Source organism: Megascapheus bottae, chromosome 4 (assembly GCF_031878675.1).
Source record: "Megascapheus bottae isolate mThoBot1 chromosome 4, mThoBot2.hap1, whole genome shotgun sequence".
In the NCBI taxonomy this organism is placed as follows: domain Eukaryota; kingdom Metazoa; phylum Chordata; class Mammalia; order Rodentia; family Geomyidae; genus Megascapheus; species Megascapheus bottae.
The window spans coordinates 73,596,560-73,617,113 of NC_143512.1; the positions used below are offsets into that span (position 1 = coordinate 73,596,560).

The 20,554-nt window shown below is 36.0% G+C and overlaps 1 protein-coding gene across 2 annotated transcripts in view; it reads left to right on the forward strand.

The window, feature by feature from the left end:
• Positions 1-20,554, forward strand: part of Cdh12 (cadherin 12) — a 785,868-nt gene that overhangs the window by 713,654 nt on the left and 51,660 nt on the right. For both annotated transcript variants that reach the window (XM_090332101.1, XM_090332100.1), the window contains exons 6-7: positions 9,825-9,944; positions 15,886-16,053. In XM_090332101.1, the coding sequence (XP_090188227.1) occupies positions 9,825-9,944; positions 15,886-16,053 (288 nt within the window). The remainder of the gene's footprint in view (positions 1-9,824; positions 9,945-15,885; positions 16,054-20,554) is intronic.

A 20,554-nucleotide genomic window follows, 5' to 3' on the forward strand; every position in this document is an offset into this window, starting at 1 on the left:
CCTTGAGCCAAGCCTCACTTCTCATTTTCTAGAGGTTAATTTGAGATAAGAATCTCAGGTCCTTTTGAACTGCACCAGGCTTGAGAATTGTACATCTACAAAATAAAATAATAAAATAAATACGAGAGTCAGACTTTCAGTGATCAGGTTCTGTTATTTAGTGGGCACTGAATAAAATAAATATCAAAATATGGTGTTTGTCACAGCTGAATGAAATTTAGAGAGAAAATAACAGATTATGAACAGGCTCTATGTTCAGAGAACATATGTAATCCTCTTGTATTATTAGACCAGAACAGGGCAATATACAGAATCCTGTACGAAAATCATTCAAATATACTTTCAAAAACAATTTTAGGCCAGGCATGTTGGTTCATGCCTGTAATCCTAGATACTCAGGAGGCTGAAATCTGAGGATATATATTCAAAACCATTCCAGGCACTAAAAAGTCCTTGAGACTCTTATCTCCATTTTATCTCTAGAAAACTAGAAGTGGGGCTGTGGCTCAAGGATAGGATGGCAGTGCTGAGCAGAAGAGCTCAAGGACAGTGCCAAGGCCCAGAGTTTAAGCCCCATGACCCAAAACAAAACAAAGCAAAACAAACAAAAAATAAAACAATTTTAGATATAATTTTGCCTCAAATTTAAAATCTCTGGTCAATGATGAATGAGTGTTGCCTATGTGTCAGTTGTTATGGTTAGCATTTTACACCATTTTTCTCCTGAATTGATTCATCCATGAATTCTGTGACATATTATTTATTTACCCATTATAGATTTAATGTAACCCAGGATAAGAGAATTTAAACAGCTTGCCAAAATTGTGTTAATTTAGAAGTAATAGACTGCAGTCAAACTCCAAGTTTTGAAATATCATATAAAACTGAATTCATGGCATTAAATCAATAAATTACTGGAGTTTGGGTTTCATGTGGGTTTAATGGAAGCTGTGCATTTTCTCTCAGTGTGGTTTCTTATGCATGAATATCTTCAGTCAAATTTTCCCTAGGTGGTAGAAATGCTGGTATACTTGCCAGACATCTGCACACAACTCTTTATGGTAAAAGAGAATTTTCTGGATCTTATCTCTAATTCCTTCAGAAGTTAATGCTTTGAACTTACCCTTAGGCAATTTTTACCAATGTGATTCTCACTCTAGAACACATGAACTGATCTGGCCAATTGAAAGTAGTGGCCTTTTCTGATACTCTTTCCTCTCACTTTTACTGTTTCATGGCTTCCCTGAACTCTGCTATAAACAGATGCAAGGTGGGAGTAAATCCTATGATGATTTTCCTGTGAACACACATCCATATAATCTAGTCAAGTATCCTGACAGTTGAATACAAGAATCCACATCACTTAGATGCTGAATGATTAGATCCATTGATAGACAGACAGATATATAGATAGATAGATAGATAGATAGATAGATAGATGATACTTTAGTAAAGAGTAGATCTGTATTATAGCTGGTAGAATCATCTGCTCAACTCCAAATAAGAAATGCCATGCATGTGAATTACATATTTAAAAAGTTTTAATTAAATCAGTAGGCCCTTACCATTTTTCCTAAATGCACTTGAAACAAATGCAATCTGCATAGTAGAAAATTTCATTGTTTATTGAATTGCAGTTGAAAGCCCCTCAGAGAATATATCCTACACATATTATCATGTAATCTGCAGGATTTTCTAGGAGCATCTGTGACAATAATTTCCACGTGGCGCTAGGCATAAAGGAGGCCTCATTGAGCTATAACTGCTTGAGTTTAGTGCATGTTACTGGACACACATATCAGCATTTGTATTGGTGTTCAGGACATAAAAATTCTTGGCACACAATGGAAACACAAAGTGCTCATAAAAATGGATTCACTTATCCATCAGCATAGGTTAAAATCACAGGGTGTAAATATGTATAGTTTAAATATTTAGACCCTGTCTAAGAGTGGTGTTATATAAACCTAGAGTGCTTTGAGTACTTGGATTGAATAAGGAATCTGAAGTTGATGTCATGTTAAGGTCATATAAGGTCGTGGTGCTGTGCTTCGGCCAGGAAGAAAAGGTTTGTGATAAAAAAATTTAAAAAAAGAGTGAAAGAAAACCCTAAGTGGGCATAATTTCTTCTCTGGGAATTTTTGTGACTTTTTTTGTATTCCAGCTTGGATGTTCTTATCATTTCAGCAGATTTAACAAAGGTATGAGTTCTTTCTTGGGTCTGAAAGTAGTTGAGTACCAACGTAGTGTAATTTTTGTGCTTTAGTGTATCTTAAAATGCATTATAAAATTACCCTTTTGTAAATAGGAAGTAGTTAAAAATCAAACTAGTATTTTGATACTGAAAGGTTAAGGGATGAGAACATGACTCATATAAATGTTGAACATGTTGGAATTGTGGCTCAATGTGTGAAAAATGAGATTGTGTGCATTAAAAGAATCCATACACCTACACATCACATATTGCACATCAAACTGTATTGTAGATCCATTGTAAATATTAACACACTTAACACTGTTGGGGTTTTTAGTCCTCAGTCCCTCCCTACCCACCAGAGGGATAGAGAGAACATGCCTCAACCAGGACAAGCCGAGAAAGGAGAGGGCTGACTGAACACCCACACCCAGCCCTCCCTCTCTTGAGGACAATCAGACGCATCAGGGAGACCCATCAAGGCAGGAACTCCTTTATTGAGGAAGTCCATTCAGCTAATATAGGGTATAGGAGCCTATGAGCACAAAGGTGGGCAGGCTGGGGGAGGTACTCTCATTAAGGAAGTAGGATGCATGTGCTGTCCGAGAGGGCAGAAGGGTTCGATCCCAGAAGTTGCCAACCACCATTAGCTGAAGAGCTTTTAATCTGATTCTGAACTCTCAGAAACTGAAAGAGCTTATCACACAAGGTCTGAATGTGAATACAAGGAACCAAAGGGGAGAAAGGTAATCATTGAATGTCTTTGTGGGAGGTGTGGATAGTGATGCCCAGGATGAGGAGAAGGCAGGCAACTATGAGGAATCCAACCACAAGTAGGCAGAGTGTCTGGTATGGTCTCCTCATTCCTGTGAACGAGAGGGAGAAGGAAAATCATACCTCAAGAGGGAGTGCTCTTGGGTAATTATTTTTTAGTTTGCTGACAATATTTAAAATCTCTAGCCGGTACCCAAATTGGATTTGGTTCTCCCACCAGGAATACATATCCAAATCCTCTACCCCCCACTAATGAGGTGATCAGGGCCTCTCCATGATCCAGTAAGAGGATCTCTCCAATGGACTTCAACCTTTAAATAAGGTGTTTGATTAGACCAAAGTCTCTGAAAGGCAGTGAGAGGCTGATCCTTGGAAAAATTTAAAATGTTTAGTGTAAGCATGGCTGCCCTCAATTGATCATGGAGGTTGACTCTTCCTTTTTGTTTTATTAGATGGTTTTTAAGGTCTTATTTTGTCTCTCAGTTATGGCTTGTCCCATGGGATTATATGGTATCCCAGTGGTATGTTTAATATTCCAAGTTTGAAAAAAAAATTTTGTAATGATTAGCTCATAAAACAAGGCCCATTATCCGTTTTAACCTGTAGGGGTAAACCCAAGATAGCAAAACACTGTAAAAAATAGCTTTCAGCGTGTTGGGCTCTTTCGCTGGAATGCGCAGTAGCCCAACAAGCATGTGAATGAGTATCTACACACATAAATACATATTTTAATTTTCCAAAGGGTGCATAGTGGGTTACATCAGTCTGCCAGATAACATTAGATTTGTGGCCCCGGGGGGATTGACCCCAAGGGATTGCAGAGGTGTGACTTGTAAAAACAGCATGCACAATTTGCATGCTCTCAAGATCTTTTTTAAGTCTTTTATAGGAACCAGGGGGAATCTCTGATGCAACCCTCTCTAATTTAATGAGTCAGTTCATGTAACCCATGAGCTAATTGAAGACCTTGGTGAGGCTGAGAAGTAGCTGTAATCCCATTGGTTGCCAATTGATCAGCCATTTGGTTTCCTCTCCCTCAGCCTCCCAGGAAAATCCTGGTGTCCCCTGAGATGCTGTAAAAAATGGGTTTAGCTCATTGGTTTAACAGGGATCTGACTTGAATCATTAAGGGAGTAATTGGGTTTTTGTCCAGTTTTATGTAGGCTGACACTAAGGTTGGTAGCAAATTGACTAAATATGGGCTATCAGAAACAAGTTCATTGATCCATGAACATGGATTAAGGCCAAAGAAACTGCATACAACTCCTTAAACTGTGCACATCTTGTGACTGGCTCAGAATAGTGGGTGCCTTTCCTTTCTTTGGTAGGGAGGGAGGTGGGGCATATCACCATGGCAGATCCCACCTTTCCTCCATCTGTGAATACATTTACTGCTCCAGGGAGTGGCCTAGTGGAAAACAGTATGGGGGCCACCCATTGCAACCTTGAGAATGATGACAGCCACCTCGAAGTACTGTAATGGCAATCCACCTTTCCCGTGAAACCTTCCAAGGCAGTGGCAACCTGACCATGGTTTCTTCTGACCCACTCGAAGTCTGACAACAGGTAGGGGATTACCAGCACATCAGGATCTTGACTGTAATGCATCAGGGAAATATCTCTACTCTTAATTACAAGGTCAGCCAAATGGTCAAGTTGTGAATAAACCCTAGGAGCCCCTCCTACCGACACAAGTATCCATTGAAGGGGCTCGCTAAGCTAAGTAATTGTTGCAGAAAGTAGGTTAGAGCCGGGGAGAATCCAGAGACAGAGGGAGCATTGAGGATTATAACAAGCTAATTGTGCTGTATTTAATGCTATCTGAATCTTATTAAATATCAATTGATGTGATGGGGTCATGGTAATAACATCTGTAGGGGCCTTATCCTTTAAAGAATCAAAAAGTAGAAGGAGTTCTTCCTTAGTCAGGTGAGGCCAAGGTCTCAGCCAATTGAGCTCACCTAACAATTTCTATAATTCTACCAAGGTGTAGGATGATTGGAAGAGTAATTGTGGTTTGACAGGACAGGCAGAGTCCAGTCTAAGTTCAGTCCCCAGAATCTTAAAGAGGGGCAAGTTCTGGACTTAGATATATGCAATCCTCCTTTCTGTAAAAAAAATCTGAAGTTCCTTATAGGCAGAGCTTAATGTCTCATTGTCAGTTGCCCCAATAATATCATCCATGTATACATACATATATAGTTATGTCTGCTCTCCTCCAAACTTGTGAAACATAATGTTGACAAAAGGCTGGGCTATTGGCCATGCCTTGGGGCAGTACCACCTACTCATATCTTTCATCTGGCACCTGGAAATTGATTGAGGGAATGGAGAAGGCGAATTTTTCACAATCCTGGGGATCTAGAGGAATAGAAAAGAAGCTAATCTTGATGTAAATCACAATGAGGGTCAAGTCTCGAGGGATGGAGGGGATCCCTCGCAAGGGGGTACCACATGAACCATCCGCTCATTAATCTTTCTTAGGGCCTGTAACATTCTCCATTTCCCCGAGGACTTTTGTATGACAAACACAGGACTATTCCAAAGGCTTAGAGAGGGCCTGATATGCCCTAGAGTCAGCTGTTCTGATATTATCTCTCTTATTTTTGTAATTTATAAAGGAAGTAGCCACTGTTCCATCCAAACTGGAGGGCCTGGAAGCCATTGGATGGGGGGGACTGTAGGAACAGTGGCCTTTAGGATTGGGGGTGAGGCCTTACACGGGGTGCAGGAGTATTCTGCCTTGCAGCCTCCAAAGGTGGATTCCCCCAATAGTTACTAAGATGGCCTGATAGGCAGAATTGCTGTGGATCCTCTTCCTCTAGGGTATCATTATATATCCTTTCATGGTCTGTGGTGATGAATGCCTCTTCCTCTCCCAAAATACAGTCCCAGTAGGTTGGCTGTTAGGCCAGACGCCACTAGGGGGCGCACCTCCCCCCCACCATCCACATCCTTCCAAGGGAGACAGTCCTTGGCTTCTTCAGAGTTGGTGTCATCCCCCACCCCTAACAACTGGGGTCCCGGAATCAATTTCCACTGTAGGGGAACCTCCTCCTTTCTCAGTACTGTCCCATCTGATCTGGTGTCAATCAGGCAGCAAAACCTTTTCCCTGCTATGAAGATATCCATTTTTGGCCTAATCCCTGGGACTACTGGGATGGTCCAGTGAGCCCTAGGCAGATCTCTAGATGAGATGCCTCCTTTGGGTGACCGGGCTGGAGGGTGCCCTGTCATTAGTTTAAAGGCTTTCCCTCCATATCAAATTTAGATTTATAATTTCTTTGCCAATGGAATCCCTTCCTGCATGGGGATAGGGTGTTTTAGGTGGAGCTTGGCCTTTGGTCTGGCTTGAAAGATGTCCCTGTGGGGGATCAGGTCTTATCCGACCCCTAGGGAAATCTCTTTTGAAGTGGCCTTGCTGGCCACACCCATAACAGACTCCTCTTCCTTCCGGCTCCATTGAAAGAGGTAAAGTTGGTAGTAAGTGCTTCTGCAAGTGAAGCCATTTGGGCTTGTAGGGCTGCAACCAGCGTCTGTGACTGGTGGGTTTGAGTGCCAACATCCTTAGTGGCAACTATCCACCTCCCCATAGATCTTTCCTTCATTCCTGCACAGGTCAGTTTGAGGTCTGCAGTCATCTCCTCCCAGACCAGCATGAACAGTTCTCTGAGAGGTCCCTAGGGGAACTTTCTTTGGAGGCTCCGCTCTACTCTTTCTATAAAGGTGGCAAGAGCCTCAGTAGCATTCTGAGTAATTCCTGCTATTGGAGGCTCTGAGGGGCCTTCTTCCAATTTTTTCCACACAACTAGTCCCAAAACTCTCACCTGTTCTTGGTAAGGGGCAGGGATAGCAGCCTGCTGGAGGCCTGTGGAAAAGTGATCACTGGATCCTGATAGCATCTCATAAGTCACAGGGACCGGAGGATTAACAGCCTGGTTCCTCTTGGCCTGGGCTACTGGGAAAGGCATGATTCAATGTATACACTTAGTTTCCAGAGGCAAAGGTTAGACTTAGCTGGTCTGGTATTCAACATCTCCTAGTTAATTGGTGATACTTTACATTTCTGTATGTTTAATATCTTGTTTATATAATTAATGAACAGTTTAAAATATGACTTTTTCAATTTTCTTTCAGAAATTTACTTGAAAAGAAATTTCAGTGTATTTATCATTCAATAGTTTCTTGTCTGTCAATATGTAACAGAATTTACAAATCTAGGCACCAATAGCTCAAGCCAGTGCTCCTAGATATTCAGAAGGCTAGGATCTAAGGATTTAAAAGGCAGCTTATGCAGGACAGTCTATGAGATGCTTATCACTAATGAACCATCAAAATGACAAAAGAGGACCCACGGTTCCCTAACTTTCAGGCATAACCTTAGGAAAGTAGTTAGGCCCCAAGTTCAATCCCCAGGACCCACATCACACAAACAGGTATATGTACAGAAATCAATTTTCATTAGGCAAAAGTTATGCTTAGTAAAAAATCTTATTAATAATATATCTATGCATTTGCTAAAAGTTATGATATGGCTGATTTTATGCTGTTGAATAGTGATATTGGACACATGTTTGAAAGGAATACTTATACAGATTTTAAAAACAGTTGTATACATACAGATGCATGTATAGAAAAAATACAGAAAAAATTTTATTCTCTTTAATAAAAAATGCCTAAATATTAAAGAAAAAAAGCCTACATATCCTCCAAATTTTTAGTTTTAAGATAATTTAGTCTTGAGATGCTAAGGTTCTCTGTAAGTGTAGGTCATCATAGTAAGTCTCCATTTCTTCAATATTGTTTTTCTAATGAAAGGCTTCCTAATGCTACTTTGTTCTTGTTGATTTTTAAATTGCAATTGCAAATCACTTAACAGCATCTTAAGTCTAGAAAGGTCCTAAATCCTTTTAGGTCCATTATTGATATTCTAATCATGGAATTTAGAGTGTCTTCAGTAAGCAAATGAGCTAATGTAGGTGGAGTCCTGTACTTCCCTTGGTATAAAAATCAATGAAAAGATATGATGATGACTTTCAGTTTCATAAACTGGAAATGGACATCACTTTTTAAAAATTTATTCTTATTTAAATATGTGTAGTTTGCACTAAAAAGATGATCATTTCCACTATTTAAAAACTGATTTCAATTGATTCATGGAAACAGAACAATTGCACATATTCTATTATGCATCACTATATGCACCTATCTTGCTATGCTAAAATCCAGTTGAGTAGCTATGTCAAATGTTTATCATTTCTTTCTTCCTCTACAATGCTTTTTCACTCATCTTTTCTTTGGAACATAGGCAACATTAAAGAAACTCTTGATGATAAAGTATTGATAACAAGTGAGGGTTTTTGTTTTTTTTTTGAGTCCGTTGATTAGAAATGGAGGTCAAGTGAATGGTCCTTTTCTAATGAGAGCATCCCATGATGGAACGTACCACCAGAGTTTTCTGCTTCAACTCACCAAGGATTAGTTTCCATCCTGGTGAACCACACATGGCCTCCATCACAGAAAATCACACCCTACAGTCTTTCATAGTAATTATAGAAGGAGGTACTCCCTCCAGATTACTCAGTAATGAAAACTGAAAGACTACTGAAGTAACTTCCATGTATGAGTTGCCAAAATCTTCACTGATAATTTGCATGTGTTCCCAGCCATTATATAGTACAAAGAGGCTGCTAAGTGTTAGTCTTGCCAATAGTCTCAGCAGTACACCCTGGGCCATCTTTTGAAGGTCACCTTTGCATTTACATATAACATTTCTGCCAAGGTGTCAGATGCTACTGTGTTGAGGTTATCTTCTGCTCTTCCTGTTTTTTCCATAATCACACCAAGTACTTAACACCAGGCTAGTCAAATCTGTGTGCAAATCACCTGCCCTGGCAGCTTCAAAAAAGCCAGCTAACCCCTAGTGGACTTATTCCCACTCCTCTTGGTACTCTCCTGGTATCACAGCTATTTGCTTCAAACCATTGCCTCAGGCTCAGGGTCATGGCTTAAGGTACAGCATTATTCCCCAGTGACCATGGGAGACTTGGGTTACTACCATCTCCTGCACATTCCCATTAAGTTCTATCATTTCTTTATGACAGAATTTCCAAAATTTTTCTTCCTGCATCAACACATCTACAGTTATTTACTGTTATCTAAAGTGACCTTGCTGTGCAGTTTCACAGCAGAATTTGATCTGTATTTACCACTTATCTTCCTGCATTGCTCTTCCAGGCTTTGTGGGAAACTAAAAAGCAATTCCCAACTTCTCTAAGGACAAATGTTTCAGATTCTACAGATGTGGGAGACCACCAAGGTCATTTGTTTTCTGTTTTGATTTTTTTAGTGGTCTCTGTTTCCAAGAATATGGCTACCATATTCTATTTTTCTATTTAGTAATTAAGAGATACCTACATCATTAACATTTCTTCCTTATTGAAAATACCTCTGTAATGTTCAAAGGCATGTGAATGTCTTCTCAACATATAATTTTCTATCCAAGGGGATACATCCTGAAGAGATGCATTACTAGATCACATGAAGCTTCGATTTTTAATTTTAGAAGAACTTCCACCCTATATTCCACTGGCTCTTTTAGTTTACATTTCCATTGACTGACATCTCTGATTTCCCATTTCCACATTCTTACCAACACTTACCATTAGGATTAAATAAGTTTGCTGGTCTTTACCATATTTTGAGTAAAGTGACTGAATTATCTTCCATGAAAAAACTATTCCTGATATCCCTATGAAATGCTCACTTCCAAAGGACAATGGATTCTAGTGGATAAACAGACCTGGCTTTGACTTCTTTTAAGGACAATGCTGAACTTGAAAACCTTCTTTTGCAGGTGCCTATGTCCTCCAGGTCAAGGCCACCGATGCAGATGATCCGACCTATGGAAACAGTGCCAGAGTGGTTTACAGCATTCTTCAGGGACAACCTTACTTCTCCATTGACCCCAAGACTGGTAAATTCTTTATTTGAGACAGTATTATCACCAGTTCTTCAAATATTTAACCTTTCATTAACACGGCATAAAAAATTGCACATTCTGGTCCAACAATAAAGATTCAGTGAACCACACACATTAGGTAAAGAAGATATCATCTTACTTAGCAGATGCAAAACTCTTTTTCTTTGATTGAGATTCATGTAAACATAAATAGTTTCACATCTATTATAAAACTCCAACACGTGAGCTACAGGTTTTCTATTTGGCTTATTTAAAAAATTCAGTAGTCTGTGTTTACTTTATTCATTGGCCTAAAAACAGCTTTTCAGCTCAGGGTTTTTAGTTGTGTTCAGTTGCTTACTACTTTCCATCCCTGAATGGAAAGTGGGAGTGCTTCCATTTATGGAAATATCTTGACCTACTGCCATATGCAAAAATTGTGGAGAGAAGGTTTTGGTGAATACTGACATGCTTATAAGCAGGAAAACTTAAAACAGCATGATTCTTAACTCTTAGTCTTTGTGTTCAAAGTAGGTTTCATTTTTAATTTGAAATGATCATGAATAAATTCACTACAGATACCCAAATCAAATATACTGTGGGTTACATAGAAAACACATGTACATTGGAGAACATAAATGGTCTTCTGTATCTCCATTTTTTGTGGTGTTTGTAATTAAACTTAGGCCCTTACTCATATGAGTCAAGCATTATGCTACTGGAGTTTTATTAAGAAGGCTTAAACACTGGTACCTGATATCACAGGTAAAGGAGAAATTTTTATGATACCAGTTAATATATTAATTTAAATTGTATTTTATATGTTACAAAATAAATTAAATACTATTTATTGTGTAGCTAAAGAAATAATATCAGTTGTTGACCTGAAATTCTAAGGTATCTTGTCATTTTGTAAATCGATCCTTATAGGCAGACTGGAATAATTTTAGTGGTGTACATTTGAGATATATTAAATAGGTAGGTAGATAGATAGATGGATAGATGGATAGACAGACAGACAGAGAGACAGATGAACAGACAGACAGACAGACACCTCTCTTTACTTCTTGCAAGCCTAGTGAAGCCACCAGAGTACTCAAACAGTTAAAAAGCTTAGAACAGGGAATGTAATCACTGTTTCATGTAATGAAACCATTTTTTATGGATTTTTTTAAGAAAAAAATAAATTATCAGCTGAAGAGAATCATGAAATCTGAAGATAATTCACCTCTATAGACTGATAAAAACTGTTGAAGATAAAATGGCCGGCAATACAATGTACATGACATGAAGTTACATTTACAAGCTATTTTTCAAGAAATGTCATGGTACATATGGGAACATGTGCATTATTGTTGGAAAGTCCATGGCTGTAATTTAACTATAGAATATCATACATAACTATAAATAAAAAGGAAAAATGGGAGAAATTAAGTTGAGAAGTTATGACATTTATAAATCTATAAATTTCCAGAGAAATTTATGCTCCCCAAGGAACATATAAAATAAAAACACAGGAAATTATTTAAACTCTTAAATTCTATCAGAAGATTACGATGACCTACATTTTTATCATAGACCTATGTATCTTTTGAAAAGGTATATTTATGATCAAAATAACTAGAAATGGTATATGAATGACACATATCTCTTATATGTCTTCCATAATAATAGAGAAAGAAGGAAGAAGATACAAAAAAAAGATGATTTGTGGATATCAGTAAAGCCAGGGTTGATGTTAATTTACACTTACATAATTTCACTTACATACTGTAGGAAATCTATGTGTAGGAAATCTGTGTTATACACAGAGTACAAGATCCAGGAAAGCAGTACTAATATTTTTTTAAACAAATGCAAATGGCAAAGATGTAATCAACATCTAACATAATCAATAAAACATTATACAAAGATAAATTGAAATACCATGTACAATGTGATTTGAAGCCACTTCTATGTTCCTACACAATGAAACCAATGGAAGAAAAATCTCCCTGTGGCTGTATTCTGCTTCTCCAACACCCTCAGCAATAATGTATTTGACAACTGTATTGATTTATGACTTTGTTTTGTTCTGTGACCATAAAAGTTCCTTTAACCTGATTGATGGTGGATCCTGTTATTAAGGAACTATTGAGTCTAGTTTCCTGGGGTCACTTACATTCAGCTTACTTAAGCAGAAAGGAAGGTAGACAAATTTTGATGTTTGTTACTACATACACATATATTGTGTATATATACACATATCATGATTTTACAATTTTTCATTTGTATTCTTTTTTTTGTCAATCACAGGGCTTGAACTCTGGACCAAAGCATTGTCCCTCATCTCCTTAGATCAAGGCTAGCATTCTGCCACTTGAGTCACAACCACTTCAGGTTTTCTGTAGTTAATTGAAGAGTCTAATGGACTTTTGTCCCTGAGCTGGATTTGAACCATGATTCTCAGATCTCAATTTCTGAGTAGCTAGAATTAGAAGTGTGAGCCACTGGTGCGCGGCTTTTTGTTTGTATTTTTGAAGTTGAGCCACTGGTGCCCAGCTTTTTGTTTGTATTTTTATATGATGTTTAATATTTATAAATAATGTTGGAACAATTCTGGCATAACTACTCAATAGAGTTTTGAAGCATTGATTTTTCACTGGAGACAGAAGTCTTGATACTAACGATGCCTCAGACCACTAGACAGGAAAAGAGTGGATGATGAGGTACTTCATTAAGAGAATGATTACTACTTGTTCATGCATAGAACCCATTAAGAAGACATTTTGTCAAATTTATCACCTTGTGGTACATATGGAAACTCAAAACACAAGGATAATTTTATATTCTTTATTATGTTAAAAGTCTCTATTTGTTACAGCCATGTAGCTTCCTTTTGTGATTGCTTTGGCTGTTATTAAATAAAATGCATGAGAAATCAATACTGTCTAAAAATTTCCACATCCAAATATAGAAAATAGTTTAAAATAACACTTTCCAAAAGATGCTCATAAAAACTTTTGGTACTTAAACATTTACAAAGAAGATTTGCTACTAATTTCATTCCTTCAAGAAAATACAAGTTGTTTCCTCTATTTCTGATAAACTTTTCTCTTCTAGCAAGTCCTTTTATCTAAATAGATGTGCAAAGAATATATACATGTATATATAAAACATTAAAATAAGTTAATACGTTTTATAAACAAAATAAGAGCTCTCTTAAAAGTGTGGCAATTGTTTTAATTAACATAAATACTTGATACATACTAATGTACACTTGATATTGTAACTCAATATACAATGATGATTGTTTGAGACAATTATTATTTATTTCCAAATAAAGTAAATTGTAAAATGTTACAACTGTGCTTTTTACATTCCATGCTAATAAATGTATTTATACATTACATATTCATATTATATAAATTATTGTATTGAATGTTTAAAGGAAAATAAAAATAAGTATGCTTTATAAAACACTACACAAGGGCCGGGAGTTTGGCCTAGTGGTTAAAGTGCTTGCCTAGCATGCATGAAGACCCGGGTTCAATTCCTCGGTACCACATATAGAAAAAAAGCCAGAAGTGGTGCTGAGGCTCAAGTGGTAGAGCTCTAGCCTTGAGAAAATCCAAGGACAGTGCTCAGGCCCTGAGCTCAAGCCCAGGACTGGCAAAAAAAAAAAAAAAAAAAAAAAAAACACTACACAAGAGCAAAAATATTGTTTTGATATTTTCTTCATAAATGAAATAACAATGCCAATTTTCCAATATCCTTGATAACAATTATATTTTATTTAGGGAACAAATTTTAGTGTAAAGAATCAATTTCTATTTCTAAATTCAAGTTTTTTTCTAAATTATTTAAATTAATGAGTCTTACTTAACACCAGATTAATTCAGTGTGCAGCAAAAAGGGATATTAACAATCTGAGCCCCATTTGAGAAAGCAATATTATGGTATTATTTACTTCTTATATCTCTTCCTTAATTTGCAAATGTGACTTTTTCTATGGTGATAAAACACTACCCTATCAACTCTACACTCAAAGGCATTAGTGCATTTCCATAGCCATAGAATCACTGCTATTATCCATCTCCAGAAGACTTGGAAAGTCTGTATTTTCAAGTATGTGGCCTTTATAAATCCTTCATGTATTTCTTTCTACCCACAATTATAGAATTTGAATGAAAACTGGCTGAGGCAGGAAATAGCTATTTCTCTTCTCTTCTGGTATTTCCTGTTGGAGGATCCTCCTCCTAATTTGGCTTAGAGAAAGCTGATGAATTTTGCTCACATTATTGAAAAGTTTCTAATATCTGTCTTCTTGAGTCTATCACCTTTCATTCAGAAATGTTTATGAGGCTATATTTTAAATGAAACTTCTCATGTTCTAACCCATATTAGTATTTGAGTTAAAGACTGGTATTTATGCTTTAAAGCACCAATTTTAAATTGTAGCACAGACTATATGTCATACTTTGAGATATACTATGTAATAATATAAAATTCTTAAGATGTTTTATTGCTTGAAGTCCTTTTGATTCTAATTAAGAATAAAATTAATTTAATTCAGAATGAAAATAATTTAAGAAAACAAGTACTTTAGGTAAATCTTGTAAGAGAAATAATTTATTCCTTCAATAAAATGTAAAAGTATTTACCAACATGAATTAATCATTGCTTTACAGTTTTTTACTAGAATTAATGAATTGCCAGGATGCATGAAGATGGGGTTGATTATAGACATAGCAAGGGCAAGAAGTATCAATAGATGAAAGTAAATGTAAGAAGCAAAAATTGTGTCAAGGAAACATACAATTAATAAGGTTAAACTGAACAGTGTAAACTATTTGTAATATTTTACAAATGTGCTGTGTTATTAGATGACCAGAAATGCAATATTAATGTTTTTTTCTTGACCTTACATTGATACAATTAATGATAAATCTGATGAGTTTCCACCAACCATACCTTACAAATTATGAGATGGAAACAGCAGAATATCTTTAAAGAGTTGGCCTTGAAGGACCGAACTTCTTAGTTTGATTTTTAGACCTATTCTGTAGAAGAAGAATTAGTGATATTCATTTATCCTTTAGCAGAAACATCTATTGATGGGTAAAATGAGCTGTAGAAAAAAAATAAATTTGGTTAGACACATACATGTGTTCAAACATTTATAAAAGATGCTAACACTTATCCATACAAGAAGGGAACCTAATGGTTATTTAGGACAGGAAACAATATGCTCTGTACTAGATTTAATATTAATTTGTTTCATTTACCCTATTTGTAACATGTCCTATGACAAATGCTTTTTTACTGAGATACTGAGATGAATCAAGTGCTGTCCATCACTTTGAGGAGCCCATCAAATCTTCAGGAGAATACAAACAGTTCCGATACTTCTACAAATAAGTATAATTTAGTTCTACACTTAGACTTAGTAAAAAGGGGGTTAGATATGCTGTAAGATTCAAGACTGTGAAAATTTTGTACAGCTCAGTCACTCACTTCACCAGTTCCTTACAGAGTTCCTTCCATTCTGTTAGAAACAGATCCTCGATAACTTACGAAGAGGAAGTACTCTGGGAAATAATGAAAACAAAGAAAATGATCATCATTTCTCTATCCTATACCCCTCATCCACCAGCCATAATTATGTAGCAATATGTGATTGGTTATTTTTCTGAAGATTGAGCTGTGTAAATAAATATGTCTCACTTTAATGTGATTTCATATATTTTACAACAAATGAACCGTTTCCTAAATTTTCCTCAGTAAAAACTTAACTGCATTTCGTTATGTGACATGATAGGTTTTAGTCTTTGGAAGTGTTATGCTTACTAAAGGACATTATTTTCATGGTCTGCTTTAGTTTGTGGGTTTAAAATCTTTTTCTTCTTGGCTGACTCTATTTTGTAAACCACAGATCTGTAGTACTGATCTCGGTTGTTATCCTCTTTGTCCAAAGGGGTCATTCGGACAGCGTTGCCGAACATGGACAGAGAAGTGAAAGAACAGTACCAGGTCCTCATCCAGGCCAAGGACATGGGCGGGCAGCTTGGGGGACTGGCAGGAACGACTCTGGTCAACATCACCCTCACCGACGTCAACGACAACCCGCCGCGCTTCCCTAAAAGTATGTCTGCTGTTCTTCTAGCTGTATATTAGCACCGTTTCCCCCCACTACTCGATACAAGATGGTATTCTGAGGCTTTGCGATGGAAAATTCTCACCCAGATACAATCAGTCTTTAGGAAACAGAAGGGAAAACGTATAGGTCTGAAAACTTAAATTTTTCATGAAAGTCATGACTTATTATTTGTTGAGTGCAAAGAAAAGTCCAAAAGTGGGATGCTTACTCTTGTGGTATTGATTTCTGTTGAAATACGGTATTCATGGTAGGTAGATGTATTGCTTTGAAACTTACTAACTCTAACTAAAGGAATAACATAATGTACACAATATGAGGTAAGTTATCACATTCATAATGAATATATAACCACATTCTCCTTTGATCATGTTAGAATTATGTTTAATGTGTGCCTTATTTTTTAACGATTATGGTCATTTAACCATTTTAATACATTTTTGCACAATTTCATATCTTTTTTGTGATATTGATGTTATTTCTTTAACTTTTGTTCTGACTAGTTACTGCACTACAGGCTTATAATATGTGAAAATTGTTATAGTTTTATGATAATAGAAAGAGTCACACCTATACCTTCTCTATAACTCTGTGTTTCCTATTGAAAATGAGCACTTCTCACCTGCGTTTCATCTAGTTTCCTCCTGGGCATTTCATTTAACACCAGTCAATAACTATTTCCTTTCTGGTACATTTTCAAGAATTGTTACTTTTTTCCTAAGCAGACTATTGAAGCTAGCAAGTTTTATACTGACTGTTTTTTTTGTTTGTTTGTTTGTTTTTCCCCTTTTCATTTCAGAAGGAGGGTTTAAGAATTCATTTCAATATGTATATATATGTAGATAGATATTCAGAAGTTTATGCATATCTATATATGAGACTATTTCACTAAGTAGGTATAACTTAGGGAATAAAAATGTCAAATATTATGGTTACATGAACTAATATGTGAGAATAGTTTTCAGACCTGACTTTAGAAAAGAGAAAGCAAAATTGTTGTCTTGTTGATAATTTCTTCAAGCTTCCGATTGTCAACTAAAATTAACTAGAGGAAATCCACCTAGAATACATTTCAAAATAAAGGTATTAGAAACTTTAAAATAATTTGAAACATTGTAGGTAGGAGCTGTGCCATAATTTTCATTTACAGAACATTTAGTGTTAAGAAGAATATTATACCTTCAAGAGAATATGATATGCCCCCAAATATACTAAATTTGTAACCTTTGAAATTTGGAAGTTTATTTTTCATCTAGTTTAATATATTATTGAAGGAAAAAAATCCAGCTTCTTTTAACATCATTGTATAGCATATCTTTGAACACCTGTGCAAAGCATATTGAGTTTTTCACATTCAAGCAAAATAATGTAGAGCAGAAGAATATTATCATGTAGAACACGGTGAGAAAATTATTGTCTGCTGGTATCATCTACACAAGTACAAGCTGAAGTAAAAGACATGAGGTATTTTTGGATCATGTATTTTGCATGAATAAAATTAGCAATCTCCTTAAATTCTAAATTTCTTCCTGTCAATTCATTTTACTCTAGTATCATTTTGAAATACATCCTTCAGAATAAATGTCAGGATCTAGTTATAAATAGAAAACCTATTTCTTTAGAAGCCTTGCTACTATAACAGGAATATGTCTTCTATGGAATAATTAAATAGCAAATGTGACCCAAAATTACAAAATGTAATACCACACATTCAAATGTTAATTCCTAAAAGCATGTGTTTCTCCAGACATGACTGAGTCACATTTGTCTAAAAAAGGCTATACTAGAGGTGGAGATAGGAAACATTGTGGTTCACAACTAACTAGGGAGTAAAATGAAAGAACTGATCTAAATCAGAGGTGTGAGTACAAGGATTTTCTGTTCAAATCAATGTGAAAAAAAATTCACCATTCTCTCTGAAACTTAACTAAAGCCATAAGGGCTGGGGGTGGGGACATAGCCATTGTATTTGCTCATGGCTATGATACAGTTGTACTGCAGAACCAACTTGCATCCCATAGTTTTTAAAGATGTACATTCTCGTTTGCTTCAACATGCACAAAAGTTTGCTTTAATCTTATGGAACATAATTGGACTTGACATAGTTCATAGATTTGAGATTGACATGTTGATATGTCTCTCATAAAGAGAAAGATCTGCAATGTATGCGTAATTCAGTCTGCTTTATTGAATTTTACATCAGTGTAGCTAAATACAAGAATTATAGTTCTTTTTAGTTGCAAGATTGAACGTGTAGCACAATAATATCTATAATGTCCAGGATATATAAGCAAATGAAATGGCTAACACACCTGATTTCCTTTTATAGGCTGATAAGGTCCTTATCACCTTATCTATGTTCATTGATGCCGTGCTATTGAAATGGTACATGTCACATAATTGAAAGCCAGTTGACAGTCAAACATCATGGGGAGATCTCATAACACACAAATCGAAAAAATCAATATCATTGCTTTTTCTGCTCTGCTGTGATTGTTAATTTTAGGTGGATATATTAAAAAAATTATTACGCAGGCATTTATCTCAAGCTTTTGAAGCAAAAATAAAAATTACTTAATGATATACAGCTTTATAATATGTCATCTATATTAGTAATATGTATTTGAATGGTTTTTACTTCATATTGTTTAGAAAATTCAAATAATTTCTTATCAAAAAAATGACACAAAATAAGTGGACATGAAGTATGGTTACAGTGTAGCATGGGAAAGGCATTCCTGCTGCAGGTTAGGAGAAAACTGTGTAAAAATCACTTAGCAGACACCTGCAGTAATTCAGACAAGAGCTATCACTTGTTTAAACTCTGCTGGTGATGTTTTAGCAGCTGCTCAAGAAGACAACATATGGATAGGTTTGAGTGATTTTATGAGATTAAAGTATTAATAACAGCAATTATTTTTCACCAAGGAAGGTTTCTAAATTATTCAATTGAGGAGATATATGTACTACCTGCCGACAGTGCACACGAGGACAGGCTGTTTTCTGGGTCCATGGTAAATATATGAGTTTAATTTTGAAGATGCCAACACTGATATACCTTGGAAATAGATAAAAGTAAAGTTTTGAAATATGATGATGTTTTTACAAACTATGAATCTCACTATTTGTATATAAGGGGTTTAAGTGTTAAGAAATTCTGATATGGGGATAATAAATGAAGTTAAGGGAAGTAAAAATGTCCCCGCATGAGTAAAGTCTAGAGATAACCTGAGACTGAAATTCCTAATCATGACCACGAAGTAGACAGAAGCGAATTCAATATTTTCCTATCTTTCTATACTCAAAACAATTGAAAATTGTTTTGGAATTCCCTGGACTGCAACATGGACTCAAGTTTTTTCAGACTGACCATATTTACAAAGAGAATCACTTTTCTAATCAAGTAGACACTACAAATGGAGGGAAAAAAGCAGCAAACTGTAAGGTGGCAAATGCCTTAGCATTTAGATATAGTAAGGATAACTCTGTGTCAAACGAGGCAGAATGTGTGTCTTCTGTGCTGATTATTGTTAAATTTTCACTGAATTTAGAGATGTAACAATGTAGAAGTAAATTTAAAGAGCACAACTTTCTAAGTTGATATTAAAGTCTATTTGTGAAAAAGAAGTGGATACCTGTGACAATAAATAAAAATTCTATTGGAAAGGGGAAAATAAAGGGATGCATAGTATCAGATTTGACCAAGGGTTATTTTTTTCCTGTGATGAGCAAAGAAGAGCATTCTGAGTCCATTGAGAATATGTTAATTGAGAATATATTGAGTGTTAAGATGGACTAAGAACTGCAAAATGTTCACACATTCTAAAGTTTAGTAAAAGAAAGTACAGAGAAAGGATATATCCATTGAATTAAAGGAACAGAAAGAAAAAAACTATTATTCTTACAAAGGTAGTAAGAAGTTGGGAGTTGGTGGCTTCTGCCTGTAATCCTAACTACTCAAGAGGTTGAGATCTGAGAATTCTAGTTCAAAGCCAGCCATGAGAGGAAAGATGGTGAGATTCTTATCTCCAATTAATCATCAAAATTCCAGAAGTGGAGCTGTGGCTCAAGTGGTAGAGCACTAGCCAGTGTTGAGCAAGGAAACTCGGAAAGCACTCAGGCCCTAAGTTCAATCAACATTTCAGATGCATTCTGTACTCTTGGAGACATCACTCAGAGCAAAGTATTCAGTATTATGTAGCCTCTTGAAACAGATTGTATGCAGAGGAATTCTTTGGAGAGAGCCTCTATGTTTAATTTTTAGAGTCTCTAGCATAAACGGTAGTAGTTGTTCTAAATCTCTAAATTTCAGTGAACAAAATTTTCTTTACAAGAAAAATTGGTTTGCGTATGTTGAACCAGCTTTGCCTCCCCATGATGAATCCAGTTTGATCATAGTGTATAATTTTTTTCATGAGTTGTTGTAGACGGTTGGCCAGTATTTTGTTGAGAAGTTTTGCATCGATGTTCATCAAAGATATAGGTCTAT